Genomic DNA, 20603 nt, shown 5'->3' on the forward strand with positions numbered 1-20603 from the left:
GTCACGCAGTTTATTAATGATGTTTTTTGCGGTGTCTACGGTAATTGGGGATAGTGAAAATTTTGGCGGTTGCGGTATGTTGGTGCGGACATCCTCTTTATGTATTTGCTGGCTGAGGTCGGATGTTTTCTTCTGACAAATTGTTTCCCTGATGGTTTTGACTTTATCGATGAAAAAATCTGACAGTTTGTCACAGTAATCCTGGGATTCGCTTTCTGGGGGTTCTAGGCACACCTGATTCATTGATTGATTAACCAGTTTAAACAGTTCCCGTGGTTGGTTTGCGGCCGTTGAGATTGTATATGAGAAGTGGTCCTTTTTGGCTTTGAAGATTGCTTTCCGATAATTCTCTGTCAGACCTTTGTAGTTAAATAGGTTTTCCTCGGTGGGATTTCTTCTCCATGTTCTTTCCGCTCTTCTGCGTTCTTGCTTTAGTACGGAGAGGGAGCTATTAAACCATCCAGCATTTTTCTTCCTGATGAGAGCCCTGCGTTTTGGTGCTACCGAGTCTGCTGATTGCAGTAATGCCTTGTTCAGGGAGTTGAGTGTTTCCTCCGTAGAGTGGTTTAAGGTTATTGTAGATATTTTTTTGGACAGAGTGGTTTTGAAGGCTTCGGAGTACAGTTTTTTATGCGATCTGGTCCAGTGCGTTGTTACAGGTTTCCGTTTTGCGTTGGTGATGTTGGTAGTGATTTTGAATTTGATGGCGTGGTGATCCGTCCATGGCAGAGTTATGTTGTCGCATATGTTGACGTCGATGTTCTGTTTGAAAATGAGGTCCAGGGTGTGTCCTGACCCATGCGTGGGAGTCTTTATCAGTTGCTGTAGACCCAGTTCTTCTAGTTGATTGATGCAGGCAGTCGCGATGGGGTCTTTAGGCTCGTTTGCCCAAAGGTTGAAATCTCCGAGTGCCAGGAAATTTTTTAATTTTAGGGTGTGCATTGCAAAGGATTCCGTGAGGGGTGAAAGAAGATTGGACTTTGGTCCCGGTGGTCTGTAGCACAGTAGAATATGAGTGGTGTCATGGGGTGTTGGTTGAAAATGTAGCGTCAGGGTTTCCATAAAAGACACTGGGTTCTGAGATGATGGTTTAGTGAGATCCAGGTGACCTTTAAAGATCACTGCTAGGCCTCCTCCTTTTTTCCCTATCCGGTGTTCGGTTAGGATCCTGTAGTTTTCCGGCACCAATTCGGTGAGGATGGTGTTGCAGTCAGAGGTTAACCAGCTTTCGGTGATGAAGAGACAATCTACATTGTTCTCAATGATGAAGTCGTGTACTTCCAGTCTATGTTTGACTGCAGACCTGGCGTTAATCAAGGCGCAATCTAATTGTAGTGGTCGAGTAGATGTCTTCCTGTGGTTGGGAGCTGCTTGTCGTCCGGTTTTTAATAGTTGTTCTCTTTGAAGTATTTTTTGTATGGAAGATGGCAATGTGGTGTTGATGTTCCTTAGTCTGTGCAGAACTTCAGCTGAGTATTTGAAGTAGCACATGGTTTGTGGATGCTGTTGATGGTACTATGGGCCTAAGATGATGATCCTGATCAGGGTATTGATCCTGAGGTGGGGCTAGGTATCAGACTTGCCGCCGTGCTTGAGGCTATTAGCGCGCAAGTTGATCAGGGGATGCCTATATGGATGCGGAAGGAGTTGTTGTATTCGGTTGCTGGCTGTTCCAGCTGCCTTTACTTAAGGTGGAGGTCTCCGCTTAGAAAAGAAGTCTGGCTGTGATCTGGAATAGTCGTCCTAGGATAGCGTAAAAAATGGAAAGGAGGCCGGAGGTAGGGGTATGCTAACCTATGGTTGTTCCAGAGGAAGGCAAAAAACCCCCTGAGAGTAGCAGCCAAATGCACCAGTGGGGCAAAAATTCCTTCCTGATCCCCGTAGGCGGTCGGACAGAGTCCCTGGAACAATCACTGGGGGGGGGGGGGGGGAGTGGAGGTGCGAGCTTACCTGGCTGCGGTTGTCCCCTTAAAACACTCTGATCCGGTGAATCTGGCTTGCTGTCAGCCTGACATTTCTGGAAAGCTGTCTGGTTGCCCCTTGCAGTGGGATCTTTAAAATGGAGGGGAGGATGGATGTAGGATAGAGGTTAGAGACTCCTGTCTTAACTCCTGTTTTCAACTCCTGGTTATTAACTCTCCACTTTAGTTCAAAAAAATCCACTTATGCTCAGAAAATCCACATGCAAGCCACAATCCTCTCGCTCTTCTCTCCTCCACCTCCAATGCCTTAGCCGCGACCCGCTGAGACTCAGGGCTATGGGCTCCACATTTGGGGCTCCAACCTTTATAGCCACACCCTGACTATTCCTATGACCCCTAGGAAGGGAAATTCACTCTTGTAAGAGTTATTATGGGAAAAAGATGTCTCCACTGAAGCTTTATTACCAATCCTTGTTTCAACGAGAACCCAACATTTTCAAAATCCAATTGTCATTGGGACAGAAAAGCGAGGTGAAATCTTCTAAACAGGGGCACAGACAGCAAAACAGACATTACAGGGTTGTTAACCCTTCCCTATGCTATCCCAAAAAATTAAAGTGATTGTAAACCCCTGCTTTTTTAAAATAAAAATAACAAACATGCCTACACTTACCTACCAATGGTTTTGCACAGAGCAGATCTAAATCTCTTTTTCTGGGGTGGCTCGCAGCGTTCCAATCCTCTCCTCTTCATCGGGTGCTCCCACAGAAAGGCACTTTGCATGGGAGCACCCGTGCGGGCTCCCTCATGAGTCCTGTTTCTGCGTCCATTGACACAGACAGCGGGACTCGCCCCCCCCCAGTTCCCGTTTCACAGCTTTTGATTGACAGCAGTGAGTACCAATGGCTTGTGAGAGTGGCTAGAGCCGCTGCGCTCATGCACATCACTGGATCGGATTGGGCTAAGGTAAGAAAAGGGGGGGGGGGTCTGGGGGGAGCTGCAGCACAGAATGTTTTTCACCTTAATAAGTAGAATTCATTAAGGTGAAAAACCTTAAGGCTTTACAACAACTTTAAAAATAATTTTTACACTTCAAAAATGTACCTGTTCCAACTTACATAAAAAATCAACTTAGGAACAAACCTACAGAACCTATCTTGTTTTTAACCTGATGATTGTCTGTACTGCAGCCATCAGTGTGAGGGTTTGAGCAACAGAGGCAGTGGTGCCAATCCAGAAAGTAGTGGGCAGGACTAAGTGTGACCCGCTGCTTATTGATAATCTGCATTCTCTTGAATCAGCAGTGATAAAAATTATAGTCACCCCGTCTGCAACATTTTACCATACCATTGTAATGCAATCAAGTACAGCCTACATGAGAGTGATACCTCTGCTCTGAATTCAGGGGAAGTCCAGCATTGCTGCCACACCATCATAGGAAGCCACATTTTTACTGGCATAGTCAACAGAAATTTGCAGAATGTGGAAGTTGGGGAGGGGGTAAAGAAAAACTCATTGTTCAGTTATAATTATTTGTTGCACATATTCTTTTAAATTGGAGGCAGTAGTTCTACTACAATGAAAAACATACAAGGTAACTGTATGTAAGGACTGTAACTGAAAAACTAGCATACAGTATATTGTTTAGTTGCAAAAACTATTGCCAAGAAATAACCCAGTACCATAAAGACATATAAAAAATATCAGTTTGGATTTCCAGGATGTTCAAAAAACTTTTGACATGCAGCTTAATATTTTAATTTGGTCATATTTTTTTTTATACTAAGTGCATCATTTATATTATTTTTTTTTTTTTTTCGAATTTTTTAAATTAAATTTATACAATCAAACATTCAGTCATGAAACAGAAAGTCAAGAAAAATCCTGTAAACATTGTAAAACGATCTTGATAAGAGGGTACAATATGCAAATTATATTTCATGCATAAGATCAGTATGCTGTAGCCGTAAAGTGATTGGTCAGGATCAATATACAGTGTACATAACAATACATACAGGTAACTCGCTGCAATAGAACCTTTATAGAATTTATTGATCCTGAATCCATATTGTTATCTGAAGGTTAGTACAGATATTTAATATAGGTGTGCTTAGTTAAAAAAAGCAAAATAAGATCGCAATATATGAGTTTAAAACTGTGCCTCTACTACTAACCACCCCAAATGGGATCTAACTGTGGCCAGTAATAGAGACCTATTGAACTTAATAGGTGAAGATGAATTGGGACATTTAATAGTGCTGAGCGAATCTTGGTGATTATATTATTTTTTAACCATTTCTGCAATAGTTTTGCAATTCTAACCTTTGTCTTAGCAAAGTTTCCATGGTATTGCAGTTCTAAGTACAGTATTTGTCATCCATGTTTCACAATGTAAAAAAAAAAACTTTAAAACAAAGCAAAAACTGCAAATAATCTAGTGGTCATTAAAATTGCAGCACCCATAAAGAATTGATTACTTCACTCTCCTATCATTCATGTGATCTAGTCCACAGGCAATAAACCAGTCCTTCTCAATTAAAGTAAGTGGTCACATTCAGCCTACCATGATTGCGTGGCTTAGGGTGGGGGTCAAGTCAGCCTAAAATACCGTCCAGACCCCCCCGATTCAGTGCTTGCAGCTGTTGGCTATAAGTTCTCATTGGATTCTGCTTTTCTAACATGTCCCTTTTGACAAAAGCCTTAGTTCGGATAGACAGTTGTGCACAATGACCGAAAATTGGCCGGTTTCTGCTAAATGAGCTGGTTTTAATCAATGTGTACCCGGCTTTACAAGTGCTGAAGCTAAAGAGGAACTGCAGTCTGTTCACATGATTTGTAATAAAAACATCTTTGCCATTCTGAAGCTTCCCTCCAACCACTTTGCATATTATTTTATAGATACTGTGATACTGTACTTGCCAAATAAGCTGTAGAAATCTCCCTCCATTGAGTCTGGCTGCAACCACTTTTAACTGTGGGCAACTGAAGCTGCTGCCTGTTTACTTCCTGGATTTACGCAGAGGCACACCCCAGCTCTGCAGCTCTCGTTGGCCTTCAAATGACTCATTCCTCCTCTCTTCCTGGAAAACTCTCAGGAGAGTCAGAGAGAGCTGTGCATGATGTCATAAGCCTAGGGAGGAAGTGGGCTGTATAAGGTATTTACTAGCAGAAAAAAAATGTTTTACTATCCAAATTTAAAACAACAAGGGCAGAAGATTTAATAGATGGAAAGTTGAAAAAATGAGTGAAAGTCCGCTTTAAAGCGGAGGTCCACCCTAAAATGGACCTTCCGCTCATCGGAACCCTCCCCCCCTCCGGTGCCACAATCGGCACCTTTCAGGGGGGAGGGGGGTGCAGTTACCTGGATAATCCAGGTAACTGCACCCACTTCCGGGATAGCTCTCTGCGGAAAGGGGCGTAACTTACGCCCCTTTCCGCAAGTGCCCGCCCCTTCCCGCAAGTGCCCTGCTGCCTGCTGGGAAACACACAGATCCCAGAGGCAGCGGGGAGCGTCCTTATTGCGCAGCGCGATTCGCGCATGCGCAGTAGGGAACCGGGAAATGAAGCCGAAAGGCTCCATTTCCTGATTCCCATACCCAAGATGGCGGCGGCAGGACCCGACAGACGACCTAGAGATCGGCTTCGGGTGCCGACATCGCGGGCGCGCTGGACAGGTAAGTGTCACTATTTTAAAAGTCAGCAGCTGCAGTATTTGTAGCTGCTGGCTTTTAAAAAAAAAAAAAAAACGCGGAGTCCCGGTGGACTCCCGCTTTAAGTTCCCAGGCTGTTCATGAGGAGGAAAGGAGAGAATATCAGGGAGATAAGATAGAGAGCACTACCTTTGTAAATGTAACTCTATTATGTCTCCCTGGCAACAGAGTTTGTCCTGTCACCTCAACACAGACTGCACAGTCTGTGTCATTTCTGTTGCTTTCTTCCCCCTTCAGCAACATTAAATCTCAAGGTCTCCTCCACACTGAGCATAACAAATGCTGCTTATACAGGCATTTGGTGTTTTTTCTCTTCCAGCCTGTGGAAGCAATTAGCCTATGTGTCCATGCACGTTTAGGCATTTACAGGCATATTTGAAGAGAAGCGTTTACAAGTGCCTTTTTGAGAGGAGCTTTTGGGCTGAAAAAATGCTTGGTATGCATAAACGGGGGCATTCAGCATTTTCAAGCGTAAATTGATTCTAGCAAAAAATTAGCAGAAGGGAATGTTGCGAGGAAAAAAAAACACTTATAAATGCAAACGTGCAAAAAAGCACATAAATGCATGAGCAATATGCTCCATTATGTGGATTTTTATGCCACTTTTTACTGCCATAGGTTCTGGTATTTGTTCAGGCGCTTGGTGTGCATGAAGCCTAAAGCTGTCAGCTGATTGGCCTCCAGTGGCTCTTATTTTAGGTACTGTGGCCCAATTGGATTATAAACAGTACAGGCACTTATTTTTAATGTTTTACCTAGCTTTACTGGTAAAAGGGGCCAGCCTAAAGTGATTTATCAGTACTTAATTTTCTGACTAAAATCTCACCTTAAGGCTGGGTTCACACTGCTGCAGGGGGAGATCCGGATGTGATTCGCACCGCAAATCACATCCGATCTCCGTAGCGATGCGAGTTCAGCCATACAGATAGTATGGCTGAATTCGCAGCGCTCCCGCAGCAAACTCGCACGGGACCCTTTTTTTGGTCCGCAACAGAATCGGATCGCATGGGGGTTCACACCATGCGATCCGATTCCTGTGCGAGTCGGCAGATCGCACTGCGATTTGCGGACGGATCTGGGGGTGTCATTAACATAACATTGACACTCCCAGCCGTCCGCATAGGGCAGTGTGAACTGCCGGCGGGAGGTGTGCGATGTGGGAAAATGCCGCGGATTCGCGGCGTTCCCGCATCGCAGCGGTGTGAACCCGGCCTAAAGTATAACTAAAAGCAAATTTTAGGTGGGTAATAAGGGTATTTCGTTTCTGTAGGTCTGTATCTTTAAGTCGGGGCAATCTGGCTTGTTCGAGATACTGAGTCATACGGTCAGCTAAATTGGGTAATGAGGGGTTGTAAGGTATTTCCACTTTGTTATATAGGCCTGTATAGAAGTTAGCGAAGGTATTCGCTATATTCTGAGGGTGGGTCAGCAGGTCACCTCTTCCATTCTTAATTTGATGTGTCGTGGAGGTGTGGGCTTGGTCTGCCAGTTTCCTGGCCAAGAGTGACTGTGCTTTGTTGCCCTTGTCATAATATAGCTGTTTCAGTCAGGTCAGTGCTTTGTCCACCAGGTCCATCGCAAGGTCCCGAAGTGTCATCCGTACCAGGACAATTTGTTTAAGGAGTGGCATGGAAGATGACTTTTGGAGCTGAGCTTCAAGGGCCCTCAGTTGTTTTTCAGCTAGTAGTCTGGTAACCTTGGCATCTCTCTTTATAGCTGAAGAGAGAGCAAGACAGTGGCCTCTGAGGACTGCCTTATGGGCAGTCCACAGTGTGGAGAGGGAAATATCTGGGGTGTCATTTTCGTGTCAAGTAGTGTTGCAGGGCATACTCTAGTTCCATTTTGGCAGGAATGTGTTGCAGGAGGAAGTTGTTCAACCTCCAGTTTCAAGGCCTGCGGAGGGGAGTACCTAGGTTTAAAGATAATGTGATAGGTGCATGGTCGGACCAAGAGATAGGAAGTATTTTTGTGGATTCAGTGATGCGCAGTGTGTTGTTGTTTACAAAGAGGTGGTCAATGCGTCAGTGAGTGTGGTGGGGGCAGAGTAGAAGGTATATTGACGATCACTAGGGTGGAGAGCCCGTCAGGCATCAAAGAGAGCATGTCTTATTGTGATCTGGTGGAACAACTTGGAGTCTCTGAGGGCTCCGGTCTGCGATGCCAGGGGGTTCACCACAAGGTGGTCACACGTTGTAGAGTGAGTTAGGTTTAAGTCCCCCCATCACTAAAAATTTGTGGGATGTCTGGAATAGGCGGGTGAAGTCACTGGTCAGAAAACGATGTTGGCGTGTGTTTGGGTCGTAAAGGGCACATAGGGTTAGGGCCTGCGTCTGCTAAAGGCCTTGGAGAATAATAAAGTGGCCTTGCGGGTCTAGATAGGTATTTGTACAGGTGAAGGGGTCCCCTTTTTAAAGAGTATGGCGACACCTGCTCTTTTACATGGGTTAAAGGCCTGATAGATTTGGGGGAAGTGTGTGGAAGCAAATGTGAAGATGTCCCCCCTGTTAAAATGCGTTTTACTGCACCATAATGATGTCTGCCCTTAACTGTCTGAACTCTCGGAGCGCCAAATGTTTTGTTGGAATTGAGGCCATTAAGTGGCATTATCTTAGCCATTGTTAAATGTGAGGTAGGCTTCAGTGGTACTTAGCTGCATCAGTTGGGGGTGTGTCCAGGAGTGTGGCATCCATGGGAGGAGGGCCGGCGGCCATGAGAACCTTCGATGGGAGCCAGTCTGCGGAGAGAAGGAAAGAAGAAATCTAGAGAGAAGAAAAAGAGTTAGAATACAAACATAAATGGTTATAACAACAAGCATCATCAGTTAGGCTCAGGAACACCTAAGGGTTACAGGGCTTATATAGTTCCTATTGGACTCCCCGACTAGTGAATCAGGAAAGTTCAGGTCGGGGAGACACTGGTAGACTGAAGTCCAGGAAGGAACTATTGAATAGGGGGGGGGGGGGGTCAGTAACTTAGAAGCCGGTCTATCCGGGGTCTCAGTCGAGACCAGCCCGTGGTAGGAAACAAAAATAAAGTGTAGGCATTTCGGGGGGGGGGGGGGGGGGGGGTTTCAGCTCAGTGAAGCGTGTAGTCACTCATGGGCGTAGGTTAGAATGTGATGTGGCCCGTCCGGGCAAGCAAACAGAGGGGCGTAAAGTGCAGCTGGGTGCCGGATAGGTGTCATCTCAGGGAGTCAGCCCAATTTGTGTTTGGGCGATCTGCGGGAAGAATCCGGTCCCCTGGGATGTTTGGTGGAAGGGACCTTCTGCCAGACCACTGGTGGGGGGGGGGGGCGGTTGCTACCAAGTCCCATTCAGGTAGTTGGGGGATGGGATTCACAGGGTGTCACAAACGCTATCCGGAAGACTTGGATGCCTTAAGACGGCAGATTTCCCCTGGTGTCTGGCAGTCAGGCTGAAGGGGTATCCCCATCTGTAGACAATTTTCTTTTCCTGTAAGGTGCATAGAAGAGGTTACAACAGTCTACATTTTTGGAGTGTGATCCAGGAGAGGTCTGGGTAAATCTGCACCGGGGAGTTGTCAAAGACCAGATTACGGATGGAGCGGGCTTTACGCATGATGTCCTCTTTCAGAGGGTAAGAATGTACTCGGCAAATGGCGTCTCGTGGCTTTGAAGCGGGACCTTTGGGGCGGAGGACACGGTGGGCTCTGTCCATCTCTATATGTTTGTCTGGGGCTTCTCCCAGCATCTCATTAAATAATGCCTGTAATGAGGACTACAAGTCTTCGGTGTCTTCTGTTTTGGGTAGGCGTTGCATGCGGCTATTATTCCTGCTCCCCCTGGTAACCAGGTCCTCTACTTGGCGTTGCATGTCTCGTAGCATGAGGCGGTGGTCTGAGCCCTGTATTTGGGTTCAGTGTACTGCTAGTTTGGTCTCCTGTATTTCCTCCTCCGCCATTTCCACCCTATGGGCTAGGTGTTTGAGGCCTACATGGAGGGCCTGGATCTCGGTTTGGCAAGTGGCCTTCACATCAGCTATGAGCTGCTTGAAATCCTCTTTAGTTGGAATGGTTTGCAGGTAGGACTGCCGGGGGGTGAGTCCCTCCGTCTTGGCCTGGAGGGGGGTGAAAGGGTGGTAAATGTGGGTAGTGTTCCCTTGTCAGGGTTCCTTGAGCTTGGGAGGGAGGCCGTAATGATGGGGGGGTCCCAGGGCTCCGACCAGGAGGTAGTGTGGGGGCACAATGGTGTGGGCGCGGTGAGCTGTTCCTTAGAAGCTGTGTGTGGGCTTGTGTCACCTGGGCATAGGAGGGAGGGAGTTGCTGTGTGTCCCCTGGTTTGGCTGTGTTCCCTGGAGCATGAGGGCTTTTGGGCCTTATGTAAGGCTGAGGCCTGCCAGGTGGCGTAATGTGGCTCACTGCCTCTGGAAGATACTGGGGTATCCCGTGGGTGCATGGGGCAAGGGAAGTCCACCATGGCATCTGATGGAGAGGGAGAGAGATAGCCTGTGCCATGGATGCCTGGGTCTGATGCTGTTCTCAGTAGCCGGGGGAAGGCCTCCATACACGTGTACTGCGATGGAGGCTTGGTCTCGGCCTTCTCACTATGTGGCTCGTGCGGGAAGCAGGGTGAGTGTTGTCAGTTACTCGCTGCCTGTAGGAGCCCGGTGGGACTTGGAGGCATCCGTGGAGAGGCCAGTGGCCCGCAAAGGACGGCGGTGTGGAGGCCTGTTGTCGGGTGGTTGCGGCGTCCAGCACCATTTTTCTGCTCCCGCCCGGTGATATGTTGGCCGGTTTAAAACAGTCCCTGAAGGACGTGGAAGAGCCCGGCAGCGGCTGTCATGATCCTTGGGCTGAGGAGGATCTGGTGGTGCGCGATCCGCCCATGGTTTGGTGCTTTTTAACCCCGAATTTCGGCCTGTTAACTGTGGGCTGGAGGAGAGCTCTCAGTCAAAGCTTGCGTCCAGGTCGGCTTCTGGTCACGCCCCCCCCGACACTTATTTTTAATGTTTTACCTAGCTTTGCTGGTAAAAGGGGCCAGCCTAAAGTGATTTATCAGTACTTTATTTTCTGACTAAAATTTCACTTTAAAGTATAACTAAAAGTAAATTTTTTTTAGTTTTGGATAGAGAGGAAAGGTATTAGAACACCTGTCAGGTTTGTATTGCTGTCCGTGTCCCCGTTAGGAAAATGTACCCTCTCTTATTGTCCTATATTCTGTTATCACTGAAAAAAACTGTGAGATAGAAAGAAAATCCCAAATTTTGGGTTGTTCCCATGGGGTCACTAGTTCTGGTAACAAGGATGGATTCCCTTATTTTGGAGGTATTTCCTCTCGCTTCCTATTTTGGCTATAGGACGGGAAGTGATGGGAAATCTCTCCAATGTTATTATCTCACCTATGTTATTTTATGTTAAAGCTGTTTTTGTATTTTATTTTACTATTTTAATTTTTATACTAAGTGCATCATTTATATTACCGTATTTGCCGGCGTATAAGACGACTGGGCGTATAAGACGACCCCCTATTTTTCAAGTGAAAACATGGGTTTTGGGCAATACTCGTGGTATAAGGCTACCCCCCTTCTGAGGCAACACCATTTTAAAAAAACATTAGAACGATTAAAAAATACAAAGCAAGAATGCCAACTACTCATCTGCCATGCTGTGTTATGTCATAAAGTAAATCAAACAATAATAACACAAACAGAGATCTATTGAATGCCACAACTCTGGAAAGTTGAATTTTTCACTAACCAAACCTATATCACTTTTGGGTTACATTCTATGGGAATTGTCCACCAAAATGCATTTAATAAACCCCCTGTCATATGTCCCAGATTTACCTGTCCCTCTTGGGTGCCTGGGACCTCAAAGGCAAATAGCAGGATGTATAGTAGTAGGAGATCAGTGAATGGATTTACCCAGGGAAGTATGGTGAGCGGTGTATTATTTTAATGAATACAACACCTGCTTGGATTGGCAGAGGCTGTAGCATCATCAGCCCTTGCCTCTCTCTCTCTCTCTCAAAGCCAATCCGAGCAGGCTACTCTATGTAGCCTGCTCGGATTGGCAGAGGTTGTTACTCCAATCCAAGCAGGCTCTGTATTCATTAATAGAATACATCGCTCGCCGGGATTGGCTCAACGGCGTATACTGTTTGTAGCTGAAGCCACATACAGTATTAGCAGACATTTGGGGGCTGACATCCATCGGGCAGCATTGTATACCTGTATACCCGGCGTATAAGACGACCCCTGATTTTTGGGCATTTTTTTTAAGTGTAAAAGGTAGTCTTATACGCCAGCAAATACAGTATTTTTTAACCATTTCTGCAATAGTTTTGCAATTCTAACCTTTGTCTTAGCAAAGTTTCCATGGTATTGCAGTTTTAAGTACAGTATTTGTCACCCATGTTTCACAATGTAAAAAACTTTAAAACAAAGAAACAACTGCAAATAATCTAGTGGTCATTAAAATTGCAGCACCCATAAAGAATTGATTCATACTTCACTCTCCTATCATTCCTGTGATCTAGTCCACAGGCAATAAGCCAGTCCTGCTCAATTAAAGTAAGTGGTCACATTCAGCCTACCCTGATTGCGTGGCTTGGGGGGGGGGACCAGGTCAGGCTAAAATACCATCCCACCCCCCCCCCATTCAGTGCTTGCAGCTGTTGGCTATAAGTTCTCATCGGATTCTGCTTTTCTAACATGTCCCTTTTGACAAAAGCCTTCATTCAGGTAGGCAGTTGTGCACAATGTCCAAAAATTGTCCGGTTTCTGCTAAATGTGTTGGTTTTAAGTAAGTGTGTACCCGGCTTTACAAGTGCTGAAGTTAAAGAGGAACTGCAGTCTGCTCACATAATTTGTAATAAAAATATATTTGCCATTCTGAAGCTTCCCTCCAAACACTTTGCATATTATTTTATAGATACTGTGATTCTGTACTTGCCAAATATGCTGTAGAAATCTCCCTCCACTGAGTCTGGCTGCAACCACTTTTAACTGTGGGCAGCTGAAGCTGTGTCCTGTTTACTTCCTGGATTTACGCAGAGGCACACCTCCAGCTCTGCAGCTCTCATTGGCCCTCATATGGCTCATTCCCCCTCTCTTCCTGGCAAACACTCAGGAGAGTGAGAGAGAGCTGTGCATGATGTCATAAGCCTAGGCTTTTTACCAGATAAGAAACCGGAAGTGGGCTGTATAAGGTATTTACTAGCAGAAAAAAAAATGTTTTACTATCCAAATTTAAAACAACAAGGGCAGAAGATTTAATAGATAGAAAGTTGAAAAAATTAGTGAAAGTTCGCTTTATGAGTGAAAGTTCCCAGGCTGTTCATGAGGAGGAAAAGAGAGAATATCAGGGAGATAAGATAGAGCACTACCCTTGAAAATGTAACTCTATTATGTCTCCCTGGCAACAGAGTTTGTCCTGTCACCTCGACACAGACTGTGTCATTTCTGTTGCTTTCTTCCTCCTTCAGCAACAGTAAATCTCAAGGTCTCCTCCACACAGTGCATAACAAATGCTGCTTATACAGGCATTTGGTGTTTTTTCTCTTCCAGCCTGTTGAAACTAGCCTAGCATATTTAAAGAGGAGCATTCACAAGTGTGATTTTGAGAGGAGCTTTTTGGAAGAAGAAATGCTTGGCATGCATAAATGGTGGCATTCAGCATTTTCAAGCGTAAATTGATTCTGGCGAAAAATGAGCAGAAGGGAATGTTTTGAAAAAATAAAATAAAATATATAAATGCAAACGTGCAAAAAAGCACATAAATGCATGAGCAATATGCTCCATTATGTGCATTTTTATGCCACTTTTTACAGCCATAGGTTCTGGTATTTGTTCAGGCGCTTGGTGTTCATGAAGCCTAAAGCTGTCAGCTGATTGGCCTCCAGTGGCTCTTATTTTAGGTACTGTGGCCCAATTGGATTATAAACAGTACAGGCACTTATTTTTAATGTTTTACCTAGCTTTACTGGTAAAAGGGGCCAGCCTAAAGTGATTTATTAGTACTTAATTTTCTGACTAAAATCTCACTTTGAAGTATAACTAAAAGCAAATTTAGTTTTGGATAGAGAGGAAAGGTATTAGAACACCTGTCAGGTTTGTATTGCTGTCCGTGCCACCGTTAGGGAAATTTACCCTCTCTTAGGCTGGGTTCACACCGCTGCGGCTGGGAGACCCAGATGTGATTCGCACCGCACTGCAGTGCAAATCACATCCGATCTCTGTGCGATGCGAGTTCAGCCATACAGATAGTATGGCTGAATTCGCATCGCACCCGCCGCAAACTCGCACAGGACCCTTTTTCTTGGTCCGCAGCAGAATCGGATCGCATGGGTGTTCACACCATGCGATACGATTCCTGTCTGAGTTTGCAGATCGCACAGCGATATGCGGACTGATCTGGGGGTGTCATTAACATTTCACTGACACTCCCAGCAGTCCGCATAGGGCAGTGTGAACTGCCGGCGGGAGGCATGCGATGCGGGAAAACGCTGCGGATTCGCGGCGTTCCCGCATCGCTCCGGTGTGAACCTAGCCTTATTGTCCTATTTTCTGTTACCACTGAAAAAAACTGTGACATTTAGGTCATGTTCACACCGGAGCGATGCGGGAACGCCGCGGATCCGCGGAGTTTTCCCGCATCGCATGCCTCCCGCCGGCAGTTCACACTGCCCTATGCGGACTGCTGGGAGTGTCAGTGAAATGTTAATGACACCCCCAGATCAGTCCGCATATCGCAGTGCGATCTGCAAACTCGGACAGGAATCGGATCGCATGGTGTGAACACCCATGCGATCCGATTCTGCTGCGGACCAAAAAAAGGGTCCCGTGCGAGTTTGCGGCGGGTGCGATGCAAATTCAGCCATACTATCTGTATGGCTGAACTCGCATCGCACAGAGATTGGATGTGATTTGCACTGCAGTGCGGTGCGAATCACATCCGGTTCTCGCTTCCGCAGCAGTGTGAACCCAGCCTTAAAGAAAATCCCAAATTTTGGGTTGTTCCCATTGGGTCACTAGTTCTGGTTAACAACCACGCATTCCCTTATTTTGGAGGGATTTCCTCTCACTTCTTATTTTGGCTATAGGACCGGAAGTGATGGGAAATCTCTCAAATGTTATTATCTCACCTATGTTATTTTATGTTAAAGCTGTTTTTGTATAGTATTTTACTATTTTCCTTGTTCCTTTAAGCCTGTTTTAAAAGCGTATCAAGATCACCATCAACCTGAATACATATATCAGAAAAATGCAGAAGATTTAATAAATCGAGGTGTACTTTTACGGCCAACTTCTGCAGAGAAAAAACTGCAAGCTATCCCATCCCCTGTTCGACTGCCTGAACTTCCGGAAGATTTAAAAGAAAAACAGGTCAGGCTGAATATTTTATGCTATTAACGTGTACAGTGCAGTATGTTTATTCCGTTGTCATTTTGTGCAATGCAACAAATAGTCTTTTTTGGGTCATTATCTAGTATTAATACTTGATTAAATATGATATACAGTATATGATAAAGACCAACTGCAGTGAAAGCATTTGAATAGATTAGGGAAGGATTAGTAGTTTAGTGATACAGCAAGATATGGAAACAGAGGATAAGATATTCCGCACACTTGGAAGTGCTGAATAGAGGCCGTGCTAATAGCTCCGCAAGAGCAAAGAACAGGCTTGCTACCCATCAGTGGTTGTCCTGCTCTAAAAGACCCCTTTCACACTGAGGCAGCTTTCAGGGGGTTTATTGCTAGAAATAGCCTATGAAAAGCGCCTGCAATCTGCCTCCTATTCATTGCAATGTGTGTTTTCACATTCGGGCGATGCTCATGCGGGATGTTAGGAAAAGTCCTGCAAGCAGCATCTTTTGGGCGGGTTGGGTATAGCACTCCCAAAATGCCCTTGCCCATTGAAATGAATAGGCAGCTCTTTCAAAGTGCTTTGAAAGCGCAGCAAAACTGGTCTTTTTTCCTTTTTTAAGGTGACCTTAAAAAAAACACCCCGCTAGCACCCAAAAAGCATTGCAAAAGCATTGCTAAAACGCTGCTAATGCGCAGCAAAAACGACAGGTGCTTCAGTGTGAAAGGGGTCTAACAAAATGCAACTGCCTGAATTGCTTTTGTTGGAGATGTGAGAGGGTCACTTTAATATTTTATTGATTGAATGCCAGTAGTATGGTGTAAATATACGTGGCAATACAATACATTCTTTTCAGCACAAGCAGACACCAAGTGTAGCAGATGATAGGACTCACACATGCCTAGTTTCTTTGTGTTAAGATAGTTAGTTGTTCAAGGAGCGCATAAATATGAGTTTTCAAAGCTGAAACATCTAATTTCTTGCACCTATAAAGTACTCACTACAGCAATATTTTGATGCACTGTAATACTGTTAATTGATATTATTCCATAGGCATCTTCCTATAATGTGTAGTGCTACACCCGTAGGAGCTGCTAAGTAGTTTGTCAAGATCTTTTTCCCAATAGTTTCCTCGCAGTACAACATAGAGTTCCAATCACTCTCCAGGCTCATAAACTGTCTAGGGGTATGCTTTATTGTAGAACTTTGATAGGTAGTAGATAATAGTAGGATACTCCAGGTACACCTAGCAACACTTTGCAGAACTAAGAGCCAAACCCTTGTAGAAGTAAAGAGTGAACTGGGCTTTGAAGTAGCGACTTGAGGAGATTTATCTTCCTCTATGAGCAGTCCAAGCAAAGTACTTTCACTAGGAATGAAATAGACTAAGCTCAGAACATAGGACACAATGTCCCCTTTGAACATGCTGACTCTTGCACACAATGGATGGCCTCAGCACACAGTCTCTAGGATCTCTCTCACCAGTCTGTACTCACAAATGTCCTTGGAAATATTGGTTGCCTCCTTTCAACAGCCTTGCAACATTTTCACCCTGTGATACCAGACTAGATGCTCAGACGACAGACCTTCAGTCAGTTTTTAGCAACTTTTAGCAAAGCAAGTCCAGGTCACCCACATGAGGTCTTCAGAGCCCGTAGGCACATGGCAGAAAGGCCTAGGGTGCTAGCAGCCCCCCTAGGCTCTGATCTCCTCCTCAGGAACAAAGACCAGGCTGCTCTCAGTCTCAGAGTATTTATACAGACTTCTAGTCACCATCTGGGCATCTACCCCAAGGATTGACCAGGGCTGTATGAATATTTAGCTACTTATTAAACTCTTCCTTCCTACTAACTTCCCAAGCTTTCTGGACAACCAAGGGGAAGCAGTCAATCCTGGAACTACTGAAACATAGAAAGGCCAAAACAATCAACACAGCCACCCTGATTACAGTGAGCCAAAACTAAATTTGCCTAACAACAAACTGCAGCTCCTCCAGATACAGTGAGCCAGAACTAAATTTTCCTAATCCTAGCATCTATCTAGGATTGTGCTACAAATGCATGCTACTCAGGTGGTTTACTTTCAGACTGGAGAGTATATATCCTCAAATCTTCTCTTTGATACTTTATCACTGCGCAGTGAGCCAGTCCACAAGTATAATCTGTTTCATGTCTTATGTATATTACTGAACTTGCAGTTCCTTGCAGTTAATAATAAAAATGCATTGAAAGTAAAATTATCCACTGCAGTTTTTGACATGATGATTTTAAAGGAGTCAAAAGACTTACTAAATTCGAGAAGACAGGTAAAGTGATGCATATAAAAAGCAGAAAGCATTCTGCCTCTATTAGAACATTGCAATAGTAGTTTTTACTAAAGTAAATACTGTACTTTAAATGGACTTGTACAAAAGGGCATCATAGTTCAGGTGAAGCGTATTTAAATAGTCTTGTAGAAGGGAGGGCCTTCTACAAAGTTTGCTACGGGTAAAACATTTACTATGGCCTGAGGAATAAATATGCATAGTTTAAAGGCTAGCATAGCCATGTATTGGGAATACTGTCCTTAGACCAGCCTTTTTCAACCAGGGTGCCCAGGTTTTTTAGGGGAACCTTGGCAAAATGCTTAAAAATTGCCCAAAAATTGTATACACTCCAGTGGATGTATCAAGCCTGCCTTTTAGTTACATAAAGCTACAGGTTTTCATTGTGCACCCTTGCAACCTTCTAGCTACTGGTGTCCTAATAACCAATGACATCATTGGTTGCACGGCATCCTTATTTGTCCCTTCCCTATTCCTCTCCGTTAGCACTAGGTCTACATTTGGAAAACTGAGGGAGAAGAGAAACAATGGAATACTAGTCAGTACCAGTATGCAAAAGTGTATTTGCTTTAAAAAAATAAATCACCTCTAATATTGGGTGCCCTACATGTGTAGATGTTGCTGCTTTATGTAAAAATATTAGTTTATTTTTTACATTTTAGAATGGGGTGCTTCGAGATTGTGGATCATTTTAAAGGGTGCTTTGACTGAAAAAAAGGTTGAAAAACCTTGCCTTAGAGCAGCCTCTCTCAACCTTTTCAACACAGAGGAACCCTTGAAATAGTCCTCTAGTCTCGGGAACCCCTGATAAAAGTTTGAGATCTGAAACTATGATACAATAGTGTGATGGTCAGTGGGAAGAATGGTCCTTACACTTGTGGTCATTGGGAAGAGTTGCCTCCTTACCACTGTCAGTGGGAACTTATCTGAGAGGCAGAAATTGCCCAATGCTGAAGGAACCCCTAGCAACCTCTGGGGGAACCCTAGGGTTCCACTGAACCCTGGTTGAGAATCACTGTCTTATGCCGCGTACACACGACCAGACTTTTCAACATCAAAAGTCTGACGGAATGATTCTGGCAGACTATTCGATCGTGTGTGGGCTGCAGCGGACTTTTGATTTGCAAAAGTCTGACAGACTTTAGAAATGGAACATGTTTCAAATTTTTCCGAAAGAACTCCGCCAGGCCCAGTTCCTACCGAGAAATCCGCTCGTGTGTGTGCTAGTCCGACGGACAAAAACCGATGTGAGGGCAGCTATTGGCTACTGGCTATGAACTTCCTTATTCTAGTCCGGTCGTACGTCATCACATTCGAATCCGTCAGACTTTGGTGTGATTGTGTGTGGCCAAGTCCGTTTATTTGGAAAGTCCATCAGAACTCTGTCAGAACTCCATCAGAACTCCATCGAAAGTCTGTCGGACCTAAGTCCGGTCGTGTGTACGCGGCATAAGTGTATGAAAATTACCCTGTTCTTAATTCATGCCTTACCTAATGTTTACATTTAGGGGAACATTTTAAAGATGCACTCTCATCAAAAGTTATGAAAGTTTTGAAATGCATAGACTATCCGCTAAGTAGTTTCATTTTTAACCAGTTGGTTTCACTCTCTTTTGTCAGTAATTTAGAAATCTAGACATTTTGAAACACATATGAGAATACTGGAAACCCCCCTTGCTCTCTCTCTTAGAAACAAAAAAAAAAATATGGCAACAGTAAAAATGTTCACAGTCACAGATCAGATTCAAACATGCTTAGGATACTAAATGCAAATCGTGTAGAAGCACGAGGAAAGTACAGAGCACAGGCTCCAGGAAATCAATTTTCTATTGACCTTGTTAGCTGTTAGGTGAAAATACGATTGAAGCGGTTTACAGAGAATGCAGAACAAACCTGTGCTGAATAAAATATGTTTGCTGCCATTGCTGACCTTCTTTTGAAAATACAGATTTCCTGACTATTTCTAATTCCAGTATTGACCTGGAACAAGTTTATAGAAAGTAAGGTCAAAGAGCAGTCAGAAGTTCTGATCTGCAAATTGGTTCTACATAAGTAACTCAGAATGTACATAATCTGGAGAAAGCCAAGCATCCAGCATTTCACAATAGTTGTCATGTTTACTTGACTAATGTTTACTAATTTGCAGCTTGCTAATTGCTTTCCCTTGTTGTTATGTACATATTTTTTGGTGCATGGATTTCTATCAATGTGTGCTAATACGTGTTTGTTTTCTCTCATTACTCTTTAGTTACAACTTGACATTAGCAGAACAGTATCTCCTACACCTCCAAAACAGCCAAGGACATCTGGTTCAAGACCTGGGTCTTTTAAACGACTTCCTTCTCCACCATCTCCAGTGTTTGATACTGCAGAAGATGTAATCAAGGCTAATATTAAAGATCCTCTGCAGATCATTAATATACTATTGGAAAATAAAAAATTGGGCTTCCTTTACATGACTCCTGCAGTGCCAAAGTCTTCAATTGAATATGATCCATATAATCTAAGGTATGATACTAACAGCTAACTAAACGGCTAAAGGCTGTCCTGAATTGCAATGTAAATCTCTTCAGTGCTTTAGGGTCTAATATAACTGAAGATGGGAGTCAGTAGCCAAGCAACTACAATATATATATATGTTTAATGTATGTATAGTTAGTATTCCTGGTCATACAGTACATATGGCATAGCTTCTGATAAGACAAGCTTGTTAGTCCTTGTACACACGGTCGGACATTCCGACTGAAAATGTCCAATCGGATCGTGTTGTTGGATAATCCGACCGTGTGTGGGCTCCATCAGACTTTATACGTCGGAATGTCTGACCAACAAAGTTTGAGAGATGGATATAAAATTTTCCGACAACATGATCTGATCGGACTTTGTCCTATCGTTTGTAGAGAATTCCGATCGGACAAAGTGCCACTCATGCTCAGATCAAATTACGAGACCAAAGCTATTGGCTACCAGCCTGAACGTAGTCCCGTCGTTACGTGCGCATGTCATAACGTTCCGAACGATCTGATTTTCCAACAACTTTGTCCGACCGTGTGTATGCAACACCAGTTTCGGACAAAATCCGTCGGAAAAAATCCGATGTATTTTGTGGTCAGAATTTCCGACCGTGTGTACAAGGGCTAAGGCACCATGTTGCAATATGCTAGTGCAGACACCACAAAAGACTGAGCTAGACTCTGGCTACTTCTGGTACTCCAGTGTTTTTTTTTTTTTTTTCCACAAAATTTTATTGATAACAGAAAACAACAAGAACAAGCAAGTACATGTTTACACGTATGTTTACAGAGCCAAAAGACAAGTATGATA

At 44.3% G+C, this 20603-nt stretch overlaps 1 protein-coding gene across 1 annotated transcript in view; it reads left to right on the plus strand.

Annotated features, from left to right (window-relative positions):
* DNAH6 (dynein axonemal heavy chain 6) overlaps window positions 1-20603 on the plus strand; it is a 418858-nt gene that overhangs the window by 34022 nt on the left and 364233 nt on the right. Inside the window, exons 3-4 of the mRNA XM_077476093.1 lie at window positions 14800-14976; window positions 19528-19787. Of these exons, the coding sequence (XP_077332219.1) occupies window positions 14800-14976; window positions 19528-19787 (437 nt within the window). The remainder of the gene's footprint in view (window positions 1-14799; window positions 14977-19527; window positions 19788-20603) is intronic.

Source organism: Lithobates pipiens, unplaced genomic scaffold (assembly GCF_037356315.1).
Source record: "Lithobates pipiens isolate NorthernLeopardFrog02 unplaced genomic scaffold, aLitPip1_a1.2 Scaffold_13, whole genome shotgun sequence".
NCBI lineage: Eukaryota > Metazoa > Chordata > Amphibia > Anura > Ranidae > Lithobates > Lithobates pipiens.